At 39.1% G+C, this 19,920-nt stretch overlaps 1 protein-coding gene across 1 annotated transcript; it reads left to right on the top strand.

The window, feature by feature from the left end:
• Window positions 1-1,955: 1,955 nt before the first annotated feature.
• On the top strand, window positions 1,956-18,707 carry LOC108677240. The gene is made up of 7 exons (XM_018165437.2): window positions 1,956-2,010; window positions 5,289-5,376; window positions 13,669-13,757; window positions 15,346-15,406; window positions 15,935-16,020; window positions 17,114-17,302; window positions 18,591-18,707. The coding sequence occupies exons 2-7, from the start codon at window positions 5,361-5,363 to the stop codon at window positions 18,705-18,707; spliced, it is 558 nt and encodes a 185-aa protein (XP_018020926.1). The 5' UTR covers window positions 1,956-2,010; window positions 5,289-5,360.
• The last annotated feature ends 1,213 nt before the right edge of the window (window positions 18,708-19,920 follow it).

The raw sequence follows: 19,920 nt of genomic DNA on the forward strand, positions 1-19,920 counted from the left end.
CAGTTTGGAGAAAATTTCTACAGAAGCACGAAAACGAGAAGTTTGAAAAATGAATTATTTCGCTCAAATTTCGTCCAAGTGACCGGTCAACTCGCATGGATGACTTCAAAATGGACGAAGAAAATTATTACGAAGGAAAAGCTGATCCAGAGTTGGCAGGTTTGTGAAGTTTCTTATATTATATCCACGTTTACAATAATCTTCAACAATTGTAGTTAGTTCTCTGTGATAGGTCTGCGGGCGTGAGTGATTCTTGAACTTACAAGCGTTGACTTATTCTGTAATGTAGAACAATAATGCAAGTTATCTTGCATTTGCATTTAGTTGAAATGTCCAGCATTTTTAACTCATTGCTTCTATTGCTAATAGTTTGTAACTCCTGAGCAGTTTTTCAGTAGTTCTGTCTAATTTGTTTAAATGATTATTTGAATGCATTTAAAATAAGCAGTAATATTTTGAATATTTTTTTAAGCGACTTTAGCGGTGAGAATTTGTTAATTTAGCATTAGGCGTCACGAATTCCACACTCATTTCTGTTCAAGTTTTATGAGTTCTAAAATTTTGCTTGAGATTTTTTAAACTAAAATTTTAAAACTTGCGAATGTTTGTTGTGTGGCGTTAACCTTTCGTATGTCCACTTGTTCGTTCGTGGCATCTGTAGTCTTAAATGCCCGCTGCGTTTTTTTCGTACAACGCCGACAAATCATTTCCTGGCAAACATGCGTCATGAAATAAAGCTGAGACTCGCGTAAACTTCTTCGTGATATGTCTGGTGCTTGCTCTCTCAACCATCGTGCTCGCATTGTACGTCCGTAGAAGTTTAAAAATGCCTTGACGCATTCGTATTGTGCAACACGTTTGTTGGCTTCTAAGTCCAATTGCTGCTGTTTCTCTTCCTAGCGAATAATTTAGTAAATATTTATCTGCCGAGTTTCGATAAAAAGTGTTTGGCTTTTGTGTTTGGACAGGTTTTGTGCTGAGAAAAATCGTCTGCTTCTTCTAAATTTATTTTATTTTATTTATTTAAAGCCCTCGCAACCAAATTGTTCTTAAACTATGAGAGTGACTTCTTATCATTATTTAAATCGGAATTACTTTTAAATGGAGAGTGAAGATATTTACAATCATTGTTAGTCAAATTACTTCTAAACTGTGAGTGGCATATCCGAATGGATTTTGAACTGAGAGGGACAATTTTTATCATTAGTTATAGCCAAAAAACTTTTAAACAGAGAGTGGAATTTTCATCTTTATTGAATACCAAAATGCGTGAAAACTGTGATTGCAACGTTTCATCCTTATTGACCACTAGAGTACTTCTAAACTGAGAGTGACACTTTTTGTCATTGTTGACCGCCACATTAATTATTTATATATGAAAGTGATTATTTTTCGCTTCATTTATAGCGAGAGTTTCTGTCATTACTGATAAAGTTTTCACGGAATATTTTTTTAGAATAAATTACTATAGAACACGAAGGCAGTGAAGGGCCCATTGCAACGAGATTTTATTGAATGCCAACAAAAAGAATATTTACATTAAAAAATAACAACAACGTCTCCTCAGGTCAACAGTGAACAGGTTTTTAGATGAATCATTTCCTGTTGATACTTTTCTCATGCAATTACAGTTAAAATTGTCGACATAAATTTAAAAATATGTGACGATTCGAAAACTAGGCTAAAATAGGCCTTGACATTTATACTCGGTTATATTATTGCCACTTATACTAGATAATATTATATGAGCTATATTATTTATAGCTATAGTCAGTTGTTAGTTTTATCACGAGGCAAATCATCAGTTGTTTGGTTCATCTCGCGTATTCTCGAGAGGTTACCTCAACATATGCAGGCAATTCGAGCCCGTTATTCCTCTACCAAACATCGCTGTGGAAAAGACTGCTAAGTTCCAGCCAAGCCCCCTGGGAAGCTATGGTAATGCTGCGACAAACCCTGACTCGTCCATGGTGACCGAGCGAGAGCGATCCAGTGCCTCAAGTTCTCACGGTGAATAAATCATTGTTATACTGCATTGAAATTGAAAAGTTTGTTTCAATTATTTTTTACCTCACGATATTGTTTTCAAATTATTACAATACTTCTCAAACATCAATTTCTATTTAATGTTTGCTCTCAATTATCAAGTGCACCCAGTCTTTCATTACAATATGTTTTATATTTTATATTTTTCATATAAAAATATACGCTTTTTTTCTTTCGTACAATACTTTCAATTCCAACTTACATCTAATAAAATATATATCTAATTTTTATTATTTTAACGCCTTCCTTACTATTTAAAACATGTCAAAGTCCTTCATGGACTGTAATTTTCATGTCTCTTTAATAAAAGCCTTCACCTAAACTCAATAAGGCCACGTTAGTTACAGTGGCGGAAATGGCTATACGACCACACGTTTGTTTCTGAATATTTTTCTTGTACCAAAAATACTGGATTCCGATTATACGAGGCTAAACTACGTGTAAAAACGGTTCCAACGCTATACGAAAAAAAAATTTCCAAAATATATGAGAAGAAATGATGAAATCTAGAAAAACCTAGATGGAAATGGTTATGAGACCATAATAGGATTTTCTTCATTTTAGTAGTTTTCTGTAATATATTAACGTTAAAATATACAGCAGCATAAAGAATATCCTGATTTTAGTCATTTAGGGTACTTCTGTTGTGTAATTCAGTGTCCTCTTTCATATTTTTCCGAAGTAAAAATGATGCCAACGGGGACATGACTAACAGAGGCCGAGAAGGCGCAGATTTTGGCATTTGCGAAATGCGGTGGAAGCCAACGGGACATTGCAAAGAAAATCAAACGATCAAAAACCATTGTACAATAATTTTTTGGTAATTTGGACGGCTACAGATCAAAAATGCACCCTGGACCAACCCCAAAATTAACCGACTGGGATCTTAGGCGACTGTTTTCAGAGGCTTCTAAAGTTGGAGCTACCTCTACTTCTATAAAATTGGCTACTGGAGTTGATGTGACCGCAAAACGAATCTGTTAGATATTATATGACTCGAAGAAATCCAAGTACATGAAGCGGAAAAATGCCCCTATGCTTAAACAAAAGCATGTTATCAACCTACTAAAACTATCTGAAAAAAATTTGTTTATCGGTGAGGGATTCAAGTACATGAAGCAGAAAAATGCCCCTATGCTTAAACAAAAGCATGTTATCAACCTACTAAAACTATCTGAAAAAAATTGTTTATCGGTGAGGGATATCTTCAGTGATGAAAATTATGATGGTGAGGGATTATCTTCATTTCAGTCTTGATGGTCCAGATGGATGGCAATGCTATTGGCACTACCTGGACCTTGAGCCTGAATTCTTAGCCAAGCGGCAATCTGGTGTTGGTTCGGTCATGTTTTGGGGGGCGATCAGCCGCAAGGGAAAATCAAACTCTAGCTATTTTACGTAGAAGACAAGATTCAAGGGCATACAAGCGCAAGCTATTTCACCATCTTCTCCCTTTTTCCGATGAGAAACATGAGGGATCACATGTTTTACATCAAGACAAGGCTTCGATTCACACTGCAAGTCAACAAAGAAGTGGTTCCAAGAGTAGAATATTACCCTGTTGCCTTGGCTAGTGCTTAGTTCAGACCTCAACCACATTGAAAACCTGTGGGGCATCATGGCGAGAGATGTTCACCAAAATGAGCGCCAGTTCCAATATGTGAATGACCTGAGCACGGCTGTCCTTCGTTCCTGGAATGAAATTTCTCAAAAGACCCTGGATTATTGCATAAATCGCATGGGGAAAAGATTCATTGAGTTAATTGAGGCGAACGGAATTAATATTGCCTACTACAATGAGTGTATGGGATCCAAAAACGGAAAAACCTATTTTGGTCTTATAACCGTTTCCACCTAAGTTTTTCTAATTTTCATCATTTATTCTCATACATTTTGAAAAAAAAATTGTAACAACGTTGTAACCGTTTTTAAACGTTGTTTAGCCTCGTATAATTGGAATCCAGTATTTGAAGTGCAAGAAAAAATATACAGAAAAGACCGAGTGGTCGTATAGCCATTTCCGCCACAGTAGACTCGAATTATTAGGTACACGAGATTTACTTTTCACTTATACTAGAGTTCTTAGTACCGCCCAAACCTGCCTACGAAGTCTATTATATCGGGTAACATAGAGTTAACTCGTGCTTGGTATTGAGGTTTCATTTAATCCGTATAATTGAAATAGTTTTGTAATAGATAGCAAGAAACATCGTGAAAGAAACTAATTGAATAATTATTAATTATTTCGCAGCCATGATTATAGTCTTGGGAGTTATGGCATCGTTCCGCAGTTGCCGCTGGAATGCGACCCAACAAATTAAATAAAGTTAGGACTTTTCAGTTGTTTCAGGTAAAATTTTACAACGAATTCTTTCTGAATTCTAAATGAAAACTTGCATCAAAATAATAATGGGTTTTCTTTTCTATTTAATAAAAATGCCTCATACTAAGTGCCTATTAGTATAATTAAATGAAATCTCAATTAATGACTTATTATTTGTATAATGTTTAGGCTATCTGAAATATTATCTCCAATCCCCAAAAAATTATCAGAAACATGATTTTTTTCCTTCATTTTCATCACCTAATCTACCATCTGAATCTAATTCTAAAGGAGACATGAACATTAAAACACAATAAAATTTTTCGAGATCGCCAACCTGATGACACGAACTTGTTTAACTTTAACAAATATTTTCCAGTAGCTGGAAGAATTAATGCTTCACTGCACTCTTAATATTGCATGTTTTTTCCTTATGTTAACTATTCCACGCATATACTGGTCAATACGAGTTTATTTAAGACCTGTTTCTTTAGTTATGTTGATCTTTTGTTTTTATTTTTTTTACTTGAAAACTGAAACGATATTGTTCTTCACCTATTTTATTTTCCAAGAAAGTTTGATAATTTTACATATCACAAATATTAAATACATGATATGTGTGTGTTGATCTGCGATTATATTTTCTCAGCCATCACATGTTTGATTGTATGCTCCATATATTTCCAAGACTCCGAGTGCAAAGCACCAAGTCGAATGAATTTCCGAATGCATAATTTTCCACATTACCAGACGGCAACTCCATAGTAACTTCCGAATCATCAGTCGTGTCTACGTGGCACAGCCATTGTCAGCAATCCAAGCTAGCCACACTTAGCAACACCTAGCCACAGTTAGTTAGCTAAGTAACCTCAGTTATAATTAATAGATTCACCACAAAAGCTGTCATCGATTGTTGCAGGTGGCGCTGCAGTTGTAGTCTTAGTAACAGAAGAGGTTATATTTTTCCGACTCTGAACCTTAAGCTGCAAATATGATCGTCAAGACAGGTAAGTTAGCTATCCATGAACAGACGTTATCGGTGTTGCACGATTCACAAAAAATCCTTCGTAAGTTGAAAATGGAACTGTATTTTCTGTTGTAAAGTTCTGCACTGCCGCACAGTGCTGGGCAGCGATGAAGGCCACAATGGATCTGAATCGATGATTTATGATTTTACCAGGATATTTGCGCAGGATAAGAGTTTTATTCATGGAATACCAATTTTCTGCTCAAAGAAAGGACAACTATTGGGTTTCCGTTATTGAAGTTGGAATTCCGGTCGAAATAAGCTCTCAACATCACTAGAACCATTCTCCACTTGAGCAAGCGTTTCTAAAAATATAATATTGTAATTAGAATAGTTAATGCATGATTTATGTAGTGAATTTCATGTTAATTTTGTTATGGTTACATTAACTTTCGTTGGGTGGAGAGTGCAGAAGGTATCATGTTAGTCTTGACTAGCTGCACTTCGTTCGTTTCCTGCATTCTGCACACGTACGCAACTTCTGCACACTACAGATCCTCGCAAATCAGAGGAGATGGTAATACTTCCACTTTATTGCATACCTCTTCACGATGTAATTCCTTTAGTTCTTACTTTGGAATGTACGTGTGGCACTAGATTACAAAACTATTAATAAATAATTTCATGTTCAGTAAATTTGTTCGTATTTTAGAACTAAAAAATTGTGCAACTATAATCAGTTTACTTCATTTATGTAGCATTTTCATATTTTAATTTTTAAAAACTATACCATCACTTAGGAAGTCTTACTTCCGCAATTCAGTTACCTTAGCCCATCTCCTAGCTTTTCCTGTAATCATGCTTTGTACGTACTGAACATACAGCACATGTACGTACCGAACGATTACACCTTTCAACAACATTGAAAATTTGTTTTAATAATTGCTGTTTGAACCTCAACATAACTTACAATTTTCCCTGAAATTCTATTAGAGCCATAATCATAAGTGATACATTTATCATATGAAGTCAAATTTTGTATAGCTAAGACAAGCTCCTAGTAATTTATAATATGTGTGAAAATTTTGTATATACAAGACACGCTCCTAGACACTGACACAAATCTTCCTGTCTAGAACACACAAAAGGAACTTCTCTAAAATCAATTGACGTAATTTAAGTACACGCACTGGGACTTACTTGGGCAGTCAATATGTCTTCCTTTGCCATACCGACTGCCATTTTGCCTGCATTAATGTCACTTCTTCAGACTCTGTCGCTGTAATTTCAACGAGGTATGCACCAAATTTACAATGACTATCACCTGTAGAATCGCAACAAAATTGCTTTACATTTTTAGTTTTTTTTCGTACATGTAAAATGTACATATTGCTGGTCGCGTTTTTCTACGTTTTTTTAAGTGAAAAGACTAAAAGACTGACAGCTTTGCTGTAATAATTGTATATATATGCTGTAAATAACATACACCTTTAATTTAAATAACGTATACACATACTATAAATGATATTCACTTTCAGTGTAAATAAACTACAGATTTACTGTAAATAAGGCTCAGCTTCGCTGTAAATCCAGCCTGTTGCTCGAACCTGACCTGAAGACTGATGTATCGGGTTTGCAAGCTTACGCAAGAGCTAATAATATGTGAAATTATTCAGCTATTTAATAACAATGCCCGTTCTTGAATTAGAAAATTCTATTTAAATATTCGAAATTAGTCGAAATTCCAGCCGAATGCAACGGTTGTTATTTGGTCTCACTGGAATGTTCCTTCATTTTAATGAAGTATTAAATAGCGCTTAGCTGTTGATCAATAATAATTAAACTTACAGAACTACCACACCTTACCCATTCCCCATAATACGCCTCCCCCACCACCCCCACGGGCATAACTCCCCTCATGGCCAGTGTCCAGAGGATGTTCAGTCTCCCCTCATGGCCTCCCCTGGACGACAGCTGGGACAGCTGGGCGACAGAATGGCTGGGACAGCTGGGCGACAGAATGGCTGGGAAAGCTGGGCGACAGAATGGCTGGGACAGCTGGCGACAGAATGGCTGGGACAGCTGGGCGACAGAATGGCTGGGACAGCTGGGCGACAGAATGGCTGGGACAGCTGGGCGGCAGAATGGCTGGGACAGCTGGGCGACAGAATGGCTGGGACAGCTGGGCGACAGAATGGCTGGGAAAGCTGGGAGACAGAATGGCTGGGACAGCTGGGCGGCAGAATGGCTGGGACAGCTGGGCGACAGAATGGCTGGGACAGCTGGGCGACAGCTAGGTACAGTACCTCTGGGGGACACCACTGGGCTAGAAGACCTGCTGGAGAACCAGTGGGCTAGGGGACTTTTGGATGACACAACTTGAATTGGGGACCTGTGACTTAAGGACAGTGAGCTTGGGAGCTAAGTGGGACATCACTGGGTTCGGGAACAGTGGGATAAACCATTGATCTTGGGACCTTTGGGGGGACATCATTGCGCTTGGGACTAATTAGTATTATCTTCCATTCATTTTAACTTTGCTCATCTCTTGTATATCTTCCATTCCTTTTAATTTTGATTATTTAATCATTCTAATGCAAGTCTCAATCGCTGTTAATACATCATACTATGACGCTTCATTATCCCACCAACGAAGTGTGCTTTTGGCCAACTGAGGACCTGGGACGGATCCCCTAAATTATTTGTAATATTCTCGAACACGAAAATCTTCCACATGAGTTGATAGGCATTATTTGGAAAAATTTCCACTGTTTGTTAATTAATACAACAATAAATCTTATACTCAAATTTCGAGTTTCCCGAAATAATAGAAATTTGAAAGAAAGAAGTAACACCCCGAACAGAAGTTGCCTCCAGACGTTCCTGTTCGCTATTAACTGGGGTCGCGCGGCTATGCTCCGGTGAGGGCATCCTAAAAATACAACGCCACTGAGGCGGCGGCTGAAGTTAGTCATTTAACAGACTGGCCTGCCCTACAGAGCACAAGGCACGAGACGATGCAAGGCAGGCTAGCCTGCCTGCAGAGCACAAGGCACGAGACGATGCAAGGCAGGCTGGCCTGCCTGCAGAGCACAAGCACGAGACGATGCAGGCCAGGCTGGCCTGCCTGCAGAGCACAAGGCACGAGACGATGCAGGCCAGGCTGGCCTGCCTGCAGAGCACAAGGCACGAGACGATGCAAGGCAGGCTGGCCTGCCTGCAGAGAGAGGGTACGATCGAGACGATGCAGACCAGACTGGCCTGCCCTGCAGAGCACAAGGCACGAGACGATGCAGACCAGACTGGCCTGCCCTGCAGAGCACAAGACACGAGACGATGCAGGGCAGGCTGGTCTGCCCTGCAGAGCACAAGACACGAGACTGAAGGCCTACTTCAAGTTCCAGTGGCAGAAGCACTAGTTAGACAATTTGTTGGCAATTAAACTCTCCTCCCAACCATCACTTCCTCTCGTGATAAGAATGGTTCCTCTTCCATAGTTGTCAGAACCTTTGCTGTGGCCAGTATTAACCCTCTACCGGCTGACATGAGTAACCGGAGCAATATTTTCACGCGCCTACTTCCCAAAAAGGATACGTTGCAATAGTGAGCGCCAAATTACTTGCACTGATGGTTGCCGCCACGCACAATTTTGAAACGTTCTCTGTTGCGTACAAACGTCCTCAGGTTGCTACACTCAATAGTTTACGTACAATTTAATTTAAAAATTATGTTCCCGGAATGTTAGATATGGCGGTAGACAGTTTATTCATAAAATCGGCAAAAACAACAGGACTAAAGTTTATATGAAAAGTTACAGGTAGCAGCAGGAATGAAGCGCTGCAGGTAACAGTAGGAATGAAGCTCTGCAGGTAGCAGCAGGAATGAAGCTGTGCAGGTAACAGTAGGAATGAATCTATGCAGGTAGCAGCAGGAAAGAAGCGCTGCAGGTAACAGTAGGAATGAAGCGCTGCCGATAACAGTAGAAATAAAGCGCTGCAGGTAACAATAGAAATGAAGCTGTGCAGGTAACAGTAGAAATGAAGCGCTGCAGGTAACAATAGAAATGAAGCGCTGCAGGTAACAGTAGGAATGAAGCGCTGCAGGTAACAGTAGGAATGAAGCGCTGCAGGTAACAGTAGGAATGAAGCGCTGCAGGTAACAGTAGGAATGAAGCGCCGCAGGTAACAGTAGGAATGAAGCTCTGCAGGTAACAGTAGGAATGAAGCGCTTCAGGTAACAGTAGGAATGAAGCGCTGCAGGTAACAGTAGGAATGAAGCGCTGCAGGTAGCAGTAGGTATGAAGCGCTGCCGGTAGCAGTAGGAATGAAGCGCTGCAGGTAACAGTAGGAATGAAGCGCAGGTGCCAGTAGGAATGAAGCGCAGGTGCCAGTAGGAATGAAGCGCAGGTGCCAGTTATAATGAAGTTAAGAGAAGCGTCACGTGTCTCCAGGATCGCAGCCGCACTGCAGAGACTGTAACAAAAAAATTCTCTCCCTAAGCTCTCATAAACGAGGATGTGACCCTGGCAGCGGTCCCTTGTATTAATAATGTGGGTCCCCAAACAAATAACAGCTCTGGAACTTCCTCATAAACTTTTATGTAGCCCAAATGCTTTGCGTCTGCCAAAGGCAACCTAAATAGATACGTCTTTTTATTTTGAAACCAATTTGCTTTATTTTCACAACCTTATTTCGTCATTTTAACAATCATAATATATAATATTCAATCATGATTTTTATTACGGGGCAGGGCGACTTATTAGCTTGATTAGAAATATGAGAGCAAATGGCCGCGGGGTTATAAGGTTGATGGCCGATACAATAGCGCTATTATAATAACACTGAGCTGCCCGTGGTGGTGAGGGGGTGAGAAGGCGTGATGGTGGTAAGACGTGGAGGAATATGGTGATGCATTATGGTGAGGAATATGGTGATGCATTATGGTGAGGAATATGGTGATGCATTATGGTGAGGAATATGGTGATGCATTATATACAGGGAGTAATATAATGATTCAGGGTCAGGTATCATGGTGAGGGATGTGATGATGCAGAGGTAAATTCTGAAGATTTTCATGTGGATGGCAACTGCGAATCGGAGGCTGTAATTGTGCCAAATGAACTCGAAAATAGTTTAAATAGAGTATTTTTATGAAATTAGATTAATAAAGGTCAATCGAAAGTAATGACTAAATTAACATTATTATTGTTAGTATTACGCTAAAAATCGGTAGTATAACCATTTAACCAATTTTCACCTCGGCCAACATTCAAGTAATCTTCTAGAAACCTGTTACATGTAAAAGCTTTATGTTATAATAACACGTGTATAATGTCAGTTGCGTTCAGCTGTACCCTGTACATCATAAGTTGTAATGGGCCAGCAGCAGTTACTGTGACAGTACACGAGCGACTTTATATACAGCAGCAGCTACAGGCTGCGGCTGTATCGACCACACAGCTGATGTGCTTATCGCTGTCTTATAATGACTGCCACACAGCATGACTGCCACACAGCATTACTGCCACACAGCATTACTGCCACACAGCATGACTGCCACACAGCATGACTGCCACACAGCATGACTGCCACACAGCATGACTGCCACACAGCATGACTGCCACACAGCATAAATCAATCGTCAGCTATGGAAAGATCGGGTTCCAGAGGCCGGATCCCTTGTGAATCAAGTCACGAAAAGTTCAAGAATCGGCAACAGGCCATGGGCCTATTTTTTCAACGCCGACACTTCTATAATAGCACTAACTTCTAATTTCAAATCGATGCCTCCTCTCCACTTTTCAATGGTACAAAATTCCGTTAGTGATTATGAAATTTTCCAATAATATATTAAAATCATTAAACATACAATCGAATCTCTACACGGTAAAAATTACAAATATACTCCCTAGTCCCTAGCAGCACTGTCAGCACGTATATATATTTCTAGAGCCAGGCGTCTAACACACGAACTTTGATAAATAAATAGAAAATTTTTAGTGGTAGGTTTCCGACACTTCAATGAACACACAAAATACCTTCACAACTATACAATAACCTATAAGCTACAAAACTATGTTAATCTCGTGTCTACAATAGTCGGCTGAATTAGTGTCTGCTGAATTTGTTTTCTATGCCTGAATTTTCTATTCGTCTTTTTTTTACGGGAACTACAACATTCTGATCTCTCCTAAGTCCACTCATTCCACTCGAAACATTCTAATGTCGTAACTCGTACGCGAGAGCAGCATCGATTATTGACGTACAAATGTAAGGCCATGCCATGTCGATCCCATTAGCTTATGATCATTTATTTTCTGTGCCTTTCATGGAGTGCAAGTGGCGAGTGTCTGCTACTGGAATGAGTGGGAGCAATGGATAATTCAGAGTGGAGCAATACTCATGCCACTACAGAGTGGGGCAATACTCCTGCCACTACAGAGTGGGGCAATACTCATGCCACTACAGAGTGGGGCAATACTCATGCCACTACAGAGTGGGCAATACTCATGCCACTACAGAGTGTGGCAATACTCATGCCACTACAGATTGGGGCAATACTCATGCCACTACAGAGTGGGCAATACTCATACCACTACAGAGTGGGGCAATACTCATGCCACTACAGAGTGGGCAATACTCATGCCACTAAAGAGTGGGGCAATACTCACGCTAACTATAATATTCGCTACCATCCAATAAGTGTATCAATAATTCAAACAAAATGATTTTGGTTGAGTCGCTCTATAACATCCTGTAGCGAGATAACAACATACAAAATCATATAAACTGTAGGGTTATAAATCAGATTTCAGTTTTTCAGAATAATTTCATATTTTATAGTAAAACTATTAAAAATTTTTAGCTGAATCTAAATTTCATGGATCAACTGTAAATACGTCCATTCTCCACCCTGTATACATTCCGAAGTTATTTAATCAATGTGAAATTGTGCACAAACAAACATGTAGTGTTTACTCTAGCCAGTCAGGTTGGCATAGATCGTTTGGCTGAAAAAGGCCGCATCAGTTAATCAAAGCGAAAGTATAAAAAATTAAACTCAATAAATGAATTTAACACAAGGTAATAAACGAAAAACTCGTTTATTTACTTGTGCCTACCTATAACTGCTATATAACCTATATAACCTATAACTGCTCTCCTGAAACTCAATGACACACTTATTAGCAATATATTTTTATTTTTGAATAATATCAAAATCAATTTTGCGATACGTCACTGGATGGAATCGTCAGTTTTAGATAAGGTTAAATGTTTATTTGCCTACTTTTTAATTGCCTGTTTCTTATCGCTCCTGCGATGTGTGATTCATGCTAATAAAGGCATGCCTATCCTGAATGCCGTCTATTAATGTCACATTCCTTATCGCTATCGTCCAGCCGGCTAATATTTAACAATGATAAATAAATTAATATTAATACTGTCAGAAATATCAATTATTCAGTGCACTGTACATATGATCTAACACCTCGATTTTTTATTTCGTTATTAATGTATATATTAATTTATGTTATTACTCATCCGTGAGTGCTTTGCATGAGTCACTAGAGCGTGCATGTCACTCACAATTAATATATTTTTCCTCCTCTTCCTCAATTTCCGTGATTATTAATAATTAAATACGTGTTGTTGGGAATAGCTTTATTCATGAGGCCACTAGTATCATAGTTTCTTACACTCGCGCGGAGAATTTCTTAGTGATGATACAAATCAAGCTGCTTGATCTTGCACCTTTGTCATGTTATCTATTCCCTAATTGTAGAAATATGTTGTCGAAATATAGAATTTTGTACATATTATATAGTTTACGTTCTATATTGTGTATATGAGAATATGCGCTGTGCCACTACCCACTAGTTGCGACGTGCACCAAAAATTCCTTCACATTTAATGAAACATTCAATCCAAAAAATGCCAGCAAATGAACGAGGACATCTACTACATTATTGTTGTTATTTCCATCCCTCAGAATCAGAACTATCAAAAGTTTACAATATATTTATCTAACAATTATTGTTCTCGCAATGAATTTGAGTAATAAATCTAAGCTAGAGCCCTCATGTTTTGCTATGAGTTGGGCTAACAATAAGTTAAAATATATAACATAAAACATACCCAAACTTCATTGCTCATTCACGAATATTCAAGTTGCGAAACGAGTAACGTTTTTATATACATAATTGCAATTAGAGTAATCATAGAAATAAGTATCATATTCTCTATAGTACTGATATTGACCAGCCTAGTATCGTTTTATTGTTGAATCGTTCAGTTAAGATGGAAGAAGAAGTAATAGCGTGTTTTGTTAACAGGCGGCGCAAGGAAGATGTTCAACAAGAACAAATGCTGCTGGTGCCTCGAGCGTCGCAAGAGCGCCTACCTCGTGGCAATCTTATCCTTGGTGAGACTTGATGGCAGCGCAGGGCTGCTTGATGGCGGCTGCAGAGCTGCTTGATGGCGGCTGCAGGGCTGCTTGATGGCGGCTGCAGAGCTGCTTGATGGTGGCTGCTGGGCTGCTTGATGGCGGCTGCAGGGCTGCTTGATGGCGGCTGCAGGGCTGCTTGATGGCTGCTGCAGGGCTGCTTGATGGCTGCTGCAGGGCTGCTTGATGGCGGCTGCAGGGCTGCTTGATAGCTTCAACAGTATTTTTCGTTGCCGTCGCAGTGATCCTTGATGGCGTCAGAAGCTTAAATTTCTGATGTCAGCAGGACTTCTTGATTGAGTCCCCACCGCATCTTTGGAGAGCAAGGCTGTTTAATGAATATATCAGTTTTGAATAAATGCGCCTTATTTTCTTCAGAAGCGCCCAGCATTCTAACTGTCGTCAGAAGCTCATGACTGAGCACTCGCATGTTGGAAATTAGGACAGCGGGTGCAAAGTATTATTCATATAACAGCCCTTGAATTGCTTCAAGGGCTGTTCATAGGAACTTTTCGGCTTCAACTTGCCGTTATTAAGTGCGGCGTAAGTTGTGCTCTTGCTCATACTCTATAGCCCATTCTGAAGTGCTGCTGCACCTCACGTTTTACTTCCTCATTTCTGCACCAGCTCCATCACCAATAATTAGAGATCATTCATTGAATATCATTCATTACATATCGGTTATAGTCATCCATATATTACCAGTCATTCATTACCAGGCATACATTACCAGTCATACATTATCAGTCATACATTACCAGTCATACATTACCAGTCATACATTATCAGTCATACATTACCAGTCATACATTACCAGTCATACACTACCAGTCATACATTCTTAGTCATACATTACAAGTTATGCATTACCAATCTTGTTACAATTTATTGATTACTAACAATTCATCATAAATAACTCATTACCCTTCAACTATTTTCAAGGCCTCATCACTAATCATCCACTACCAACAATATATCAACAAACAGCCACTACCATCAATGCATCAAAAACCAATCACTACCAACAATACATCACCAATCATCCACAACCAACAATACACCACCAATCATCCACTACCAACTATATACTGTATCAACAATCAACCATCACCAACAATACATCACCAATCACGCTTAACCAATCACTCGTGTCACCTACACAGTTCATATTATGATATTATTATAGCGGCAAGATTATATTATTACATGTAAGAATTTAGCGCAACATGGCCGGTCTGTCTTTTCAATAACTTGTTTCCTTTCATTACTCGATGCAAGTTTTCTGAACCCGCTTTTCGGCACTTAATTTCAGGTCATGCTTTAGAATAGAATAGAATAGAATAGAAGTGTCGGCGTTGAAGAAATAGGCCCATGGCCTGTTGCCGATTCTTGAACTTTTCTTGACTTGATTCACAACGGACCCGGCCTTAGGAACCCGATCTTTCCATAACTGACGATTGATTGAGATAGCTGCTGGACTTATTGCCTGGTCCGTAATTTGCTAGGCAAGCTTTATAACAATCCTCAGACATTTCTTAACGAACGCCGTTGATTATTTTTTCTGCAGCTTGTGCTGGCAGGGCAGGTCGCAAACGAGGTCTACAAATATGAGAGAAGCAACAAGGAGCGTAAGTACCGCACACCTACCGAAGATATTAATTGTTATTTGGCCATACAGGAATGCTTTCAAAGATTCTTTAAATGAGAGCATAAAAAATTAAGTTTAAATTTAGCATAAAATATAGAGTTAATTTGAATAATTTATTCATAGTTCTTGTCTCGATCATTCGATGACCATTGACATTTAATTTAATGCACATACATTCGATGGATCAGAAAAATAGTCATTCTTGGTTCAGATATTGAACGTAATACATCACTACACGGTATTTTGAGTTCTATGACCCAAGTTTTGAATTTTTATTCACTTCCATTAATCTACTACGTCGCTAAAAGCATGTTATGTGAATATGTTTCCCCCTTCGCGCCACCAATTTCCCCATAACGCTCATATAGATGCCGCAGATACAGTGGCAAATTTCGCCATAACGCTCCCTAATTACCGCAGATACTGTGGCAAATTTCGCCATAACGCTCCCCTAATTACCGCAGATACTGTGGCAAATTTCGCCATAACGCTCCCCTAATTGTCGCAGATACTGTGGCAAATTTCACGGTGACGATGCTGGGGCTGGGACTGCAGTTGTTCGTGACAGGCATGCTGCTGTGCGGCATCAACTGGGTCAGTGCACGCACCTCTGCAGCTTATGCTTTTCTTGTCATGAAATAAATCGATGATGGATGAGTTTATATTATGTATAAATGCCGATATTTTCATTAGAGTATTGAGTATTACAATGGTCTTATAGTCTTGAGTATTTTCAAGCGTAGAGACTGTTCATACGCACAGATAATTATTGCCTCTTATATACGCAATTTACAATTTATAACTTAGAATTATTTTCGAATATGATTTCCTCTACATTGAAATTATTCGCTTCCCGGTTAAAATTATGTTTTCTACAATGCATTTTCTCTCCGCATCATTATAAAAACTCTCAATTTAATGCCAAGAAACACAAATGAAACATCTTATGCGTATTAATTAAGTTAATTAACACATATTTATTATCACTTTCAGAGATCCTTAACAAAAAGTTACTTAACGTCATTTTAAAGTGCTTTTAACTATAACATTTTATTCTACCATGCTCATCAACTCATTGGTTGAAAATAGAATTCAATATAAGTGGCACGGTTTTCCACTGAAGTAGAGGAAAACTTCCAAGTCAATCGCCTTAAATTATTTTTTAAATAAACAAAAAATAACTTGAAAAATTCAAATAAAAATGCATTTTAAAAATCAGTCAATTTTTTACCCAGGACCCTGAAATATGAATACAGTTTTCTTTTAGTTTTATGTTATTTTTAGTGCTTATGTTTCAACAACATCAAGTGTTCAACGTACGTAGTGACGGTTCTTATCGCTTGTGTTAATATTTGTTGCAGCTTATCCTCATTTTATACTGCATTAAATCTCCAGCAAATCGCATCACATTATAAAGGCACTTTATCATCATTTGTTGCCTTCTAAACATGTCTTAGTCGCCAACATAATCGGAGAATAAATAGGAAAATCTTTTCGGGAGAGCCTACTGTATATGCAACAAATCGGAGTGGAGCTCCACTCTGTAATGTACCTTTTCTGATCACGGGATTCACAGCCTCCAAATGAAATAAATCAAAGCTTATGGTCATTCTATCATAATATTATGAGATTAATTTAAGATACAAATTTATTTTCATACCATAATGACATTATTGAGTGTTTGCAGAACCGTGTGGGTTTCTTCTGGCCGTACATGGTGTGGGTCTCCCTGACGATGGGACTGGCCATCTTCCAGTGCCTCGTCCTGCTGTTCGTCAAACCTGTGGACGAAATAAAATACGATATGGTCGTCACCGTCACAACCATCGTCATCCTTTACTACTTTGTCTTCGTCATACAGGAGTATGAGGACGAGGTATGGAGAGTAGGAGTAAGAAATTATAATTATTAGGAGCATTTAGTTCATTAACCTGACATTTTTCCTTATTTCCTTATGCTTCGTGATGTATGAGCTCACAAGAGGGACGACAAATTAAGTTATTATATGATTGAGAAAACCCTTTACGAAAGTACTTTCCGTTTGGTCATTGAGACAGGAGATTAAGTTTATTTACTATGAATTAAAATTATTTAAATGAATATACTCAATCAAGCCATAATAAGGAATTGAATTTCCCGAGAAATTGTGAGTGTTGCGTACGGTGTCGGCGTCCACGCAGTCTTTGAATCAAGGAGGTAAGCAAAAAAAGAAGTTAGGTCAAAAATGACGCCACCTCTGCAAGCGGTTACGGAAGAAAAAGAAATCCGTCGGTACAGGAAGGCAGGAGAAGATCTATTGGATAGATTAGTGAGGGTCTGCGGTTTCAAGACAAGCACGATTTTTGGAGCGTCACATCCCAAACATCTATCAATTAACCGGTGGTTCAACCTTAACTTAACCACTACTGAGTTAAGGGAAGATGGAAGCAACTGAACCATCGACGAGGCAACTTCGGCCTTGTGGTTTACGGTAGCGTCAGCAGTTTGGTTGTTTCACGGAGTATAATCCGCTTGGCTTTTTCGCAAGTGTCTGCTCGCCAGGTCTTCAACTGGAATAAAACCTAAAAACTGACCACCATAACACTGAATAGCTTTCTTCGTTGGTCTAGTCTGGCGTGGACCTGCAAGGAAATTCAATTGGAAAGGGAAAGATCGTTGTCGACGACACTGTCGAACTCCTTGAAGTAAGCATAAGCCCGTGGCAAACTCGTACGAAAGCGACAGAATGGAAATGCTGATCGAAAAGCTTTGTTTTGAGCCCTATTACGAGAGGATGATTTAAGGTCTTTGAACTTGAGTGAAGCACCCCAATGAAAAGACACACATGAGTGATGGAGAGGTGGGAATAGAAATAGTCAATATGTTTTCTTTCCTTGATTATGAGATCATTGCAATAACTTTCTTCAGCTGGCTTGAATAATGACGAACAATGGGCCCGGAAATAGACGGCGCCGAAAGATTATTGATTGATCGTCCTCATTTTCCAAATTGTACATGCCTCACATCCCTGCCTTATGCCTCACATCCCTGCCTCATGCCTCACATCCCTGCCTCATGCCTCACATCCCTGCCTTATGCCTCACATCCCACCTCATGCCTCACATCCCTGCCTCATGCCTCACATCCCTGCCTCATGCCTCACACCCCTGCCTCATGCCTCACAGCTGCGTAAGGAGCTGGAGCTGAGGAGGCCGTCGACGGCAGCGACGGTGGGGGGCAGCGAGGCGGGCGGGGAGGGCGGGGAACAGCTCCTGGCTGTCACTACAGAACCTACGCGTTGATGAGACGACACTACTAGTATATGTCGGGTCTGCATTGAATTATTGAGTTTTTTTAATTTCTCACGTCGTTTGATGAATTTAAATTTGGCGTTTTGAGTTCTTCGAAGTTATTTGTTTTATAATATTCAGGACTGTCATCTCTGAACGCTTGAATCTCAGCGCAATGATCTTATTGCAACCGGTTTCGGTGCTGTTTCTATTTAAGCTTCTTCGTAGGCAATAAAAATTGTTTGATTTAAAAAGAATGAGTAAACAATAGATGTATCTGAACCCTTAGTGCATAGGGGACGTAGAGCTGCAGCTTGAATATTCAAATACTGTAATGTTAAAGGTATCTGCATTTGTTTGGTTGTGCAGGTTTCCTTAGTAATTTTCCTGGTACAACTTGCATGTTCTTAACTATTATCATGAAATTTTCTGTAACACTTATTATATGTATGTGAGAAGGAGTTATCCACCAGACTGAGTTTTAATCGATTTATTGTATCAAACACAATACCGTTCTCACGAAATTACATCCATAATAATCTTATATACTTGCCTGGAGACTCGCACGACGCTAATAATATTTATTCTTGGCTACTCTACTTATCATCTAATTTCTTTAAAAATATCCCAGCATTAAGCCTCGACCACTCCAAGTCAGATGATGACTGAGCAGAGATGCGAGACGTTTAAGATACTTCAAGTACTAGTATATGTTGGCAAAATTTGTTCCTTCAAGAAGGTTTCATTGAAGACCAGAGAATTCGTTTTATTGACAATTTTCTTGTTAGTTTTTTCAATAAATCGAACAAGATTGTTCGTTTGCACGGGTAAATCGAAAATCAGATTACCGAACGACATTTAATTGTTTGATCTATTGAAAAAACTAATAAGAAAATTGTCAATAAAACGAATTCTCTGGTCTTCAACAATATACTTTAAGTCGTGCATAATTTGCTACGAACGCACGGTTGGAAAGCCTTGTTGTACGCGGAAGAGTTGGCGTACAGTTATGACTGCATTGAATTCAACATAACATTAGAAGAAGCTTCAACAGGAAATTTTGAAACGCTTCAATGGACTGACTGACTGTACAGCTGCTTCGAATGTATACTCTGCAATCGTCATTGGTTCAGGTTAACGTAAGTCAACAACAAGGAGACCGACACGACATTAAGTTCAGTGATTGTGGTTGGCGCTTATCAGAGCTGTTCTATTCACGATTCCG

This window comes from Hyalella azteca, unplaced genomic scaffold, assembly GCF_000764305.2.
Source record: "Hyalella azteca isolate HAZT.00-mixed unplaced genomic scaffold, Hazt_2.0.2 contig4109, whole genome shotgun sequence".
NCBI classification, from domain to species: domain Eukaryota; kingdom Metazoa; phylum Arthropoda; class Malacostraca; order Amphipoda; family Hyalellidae; genus Hyalella; species Hyalella azteca.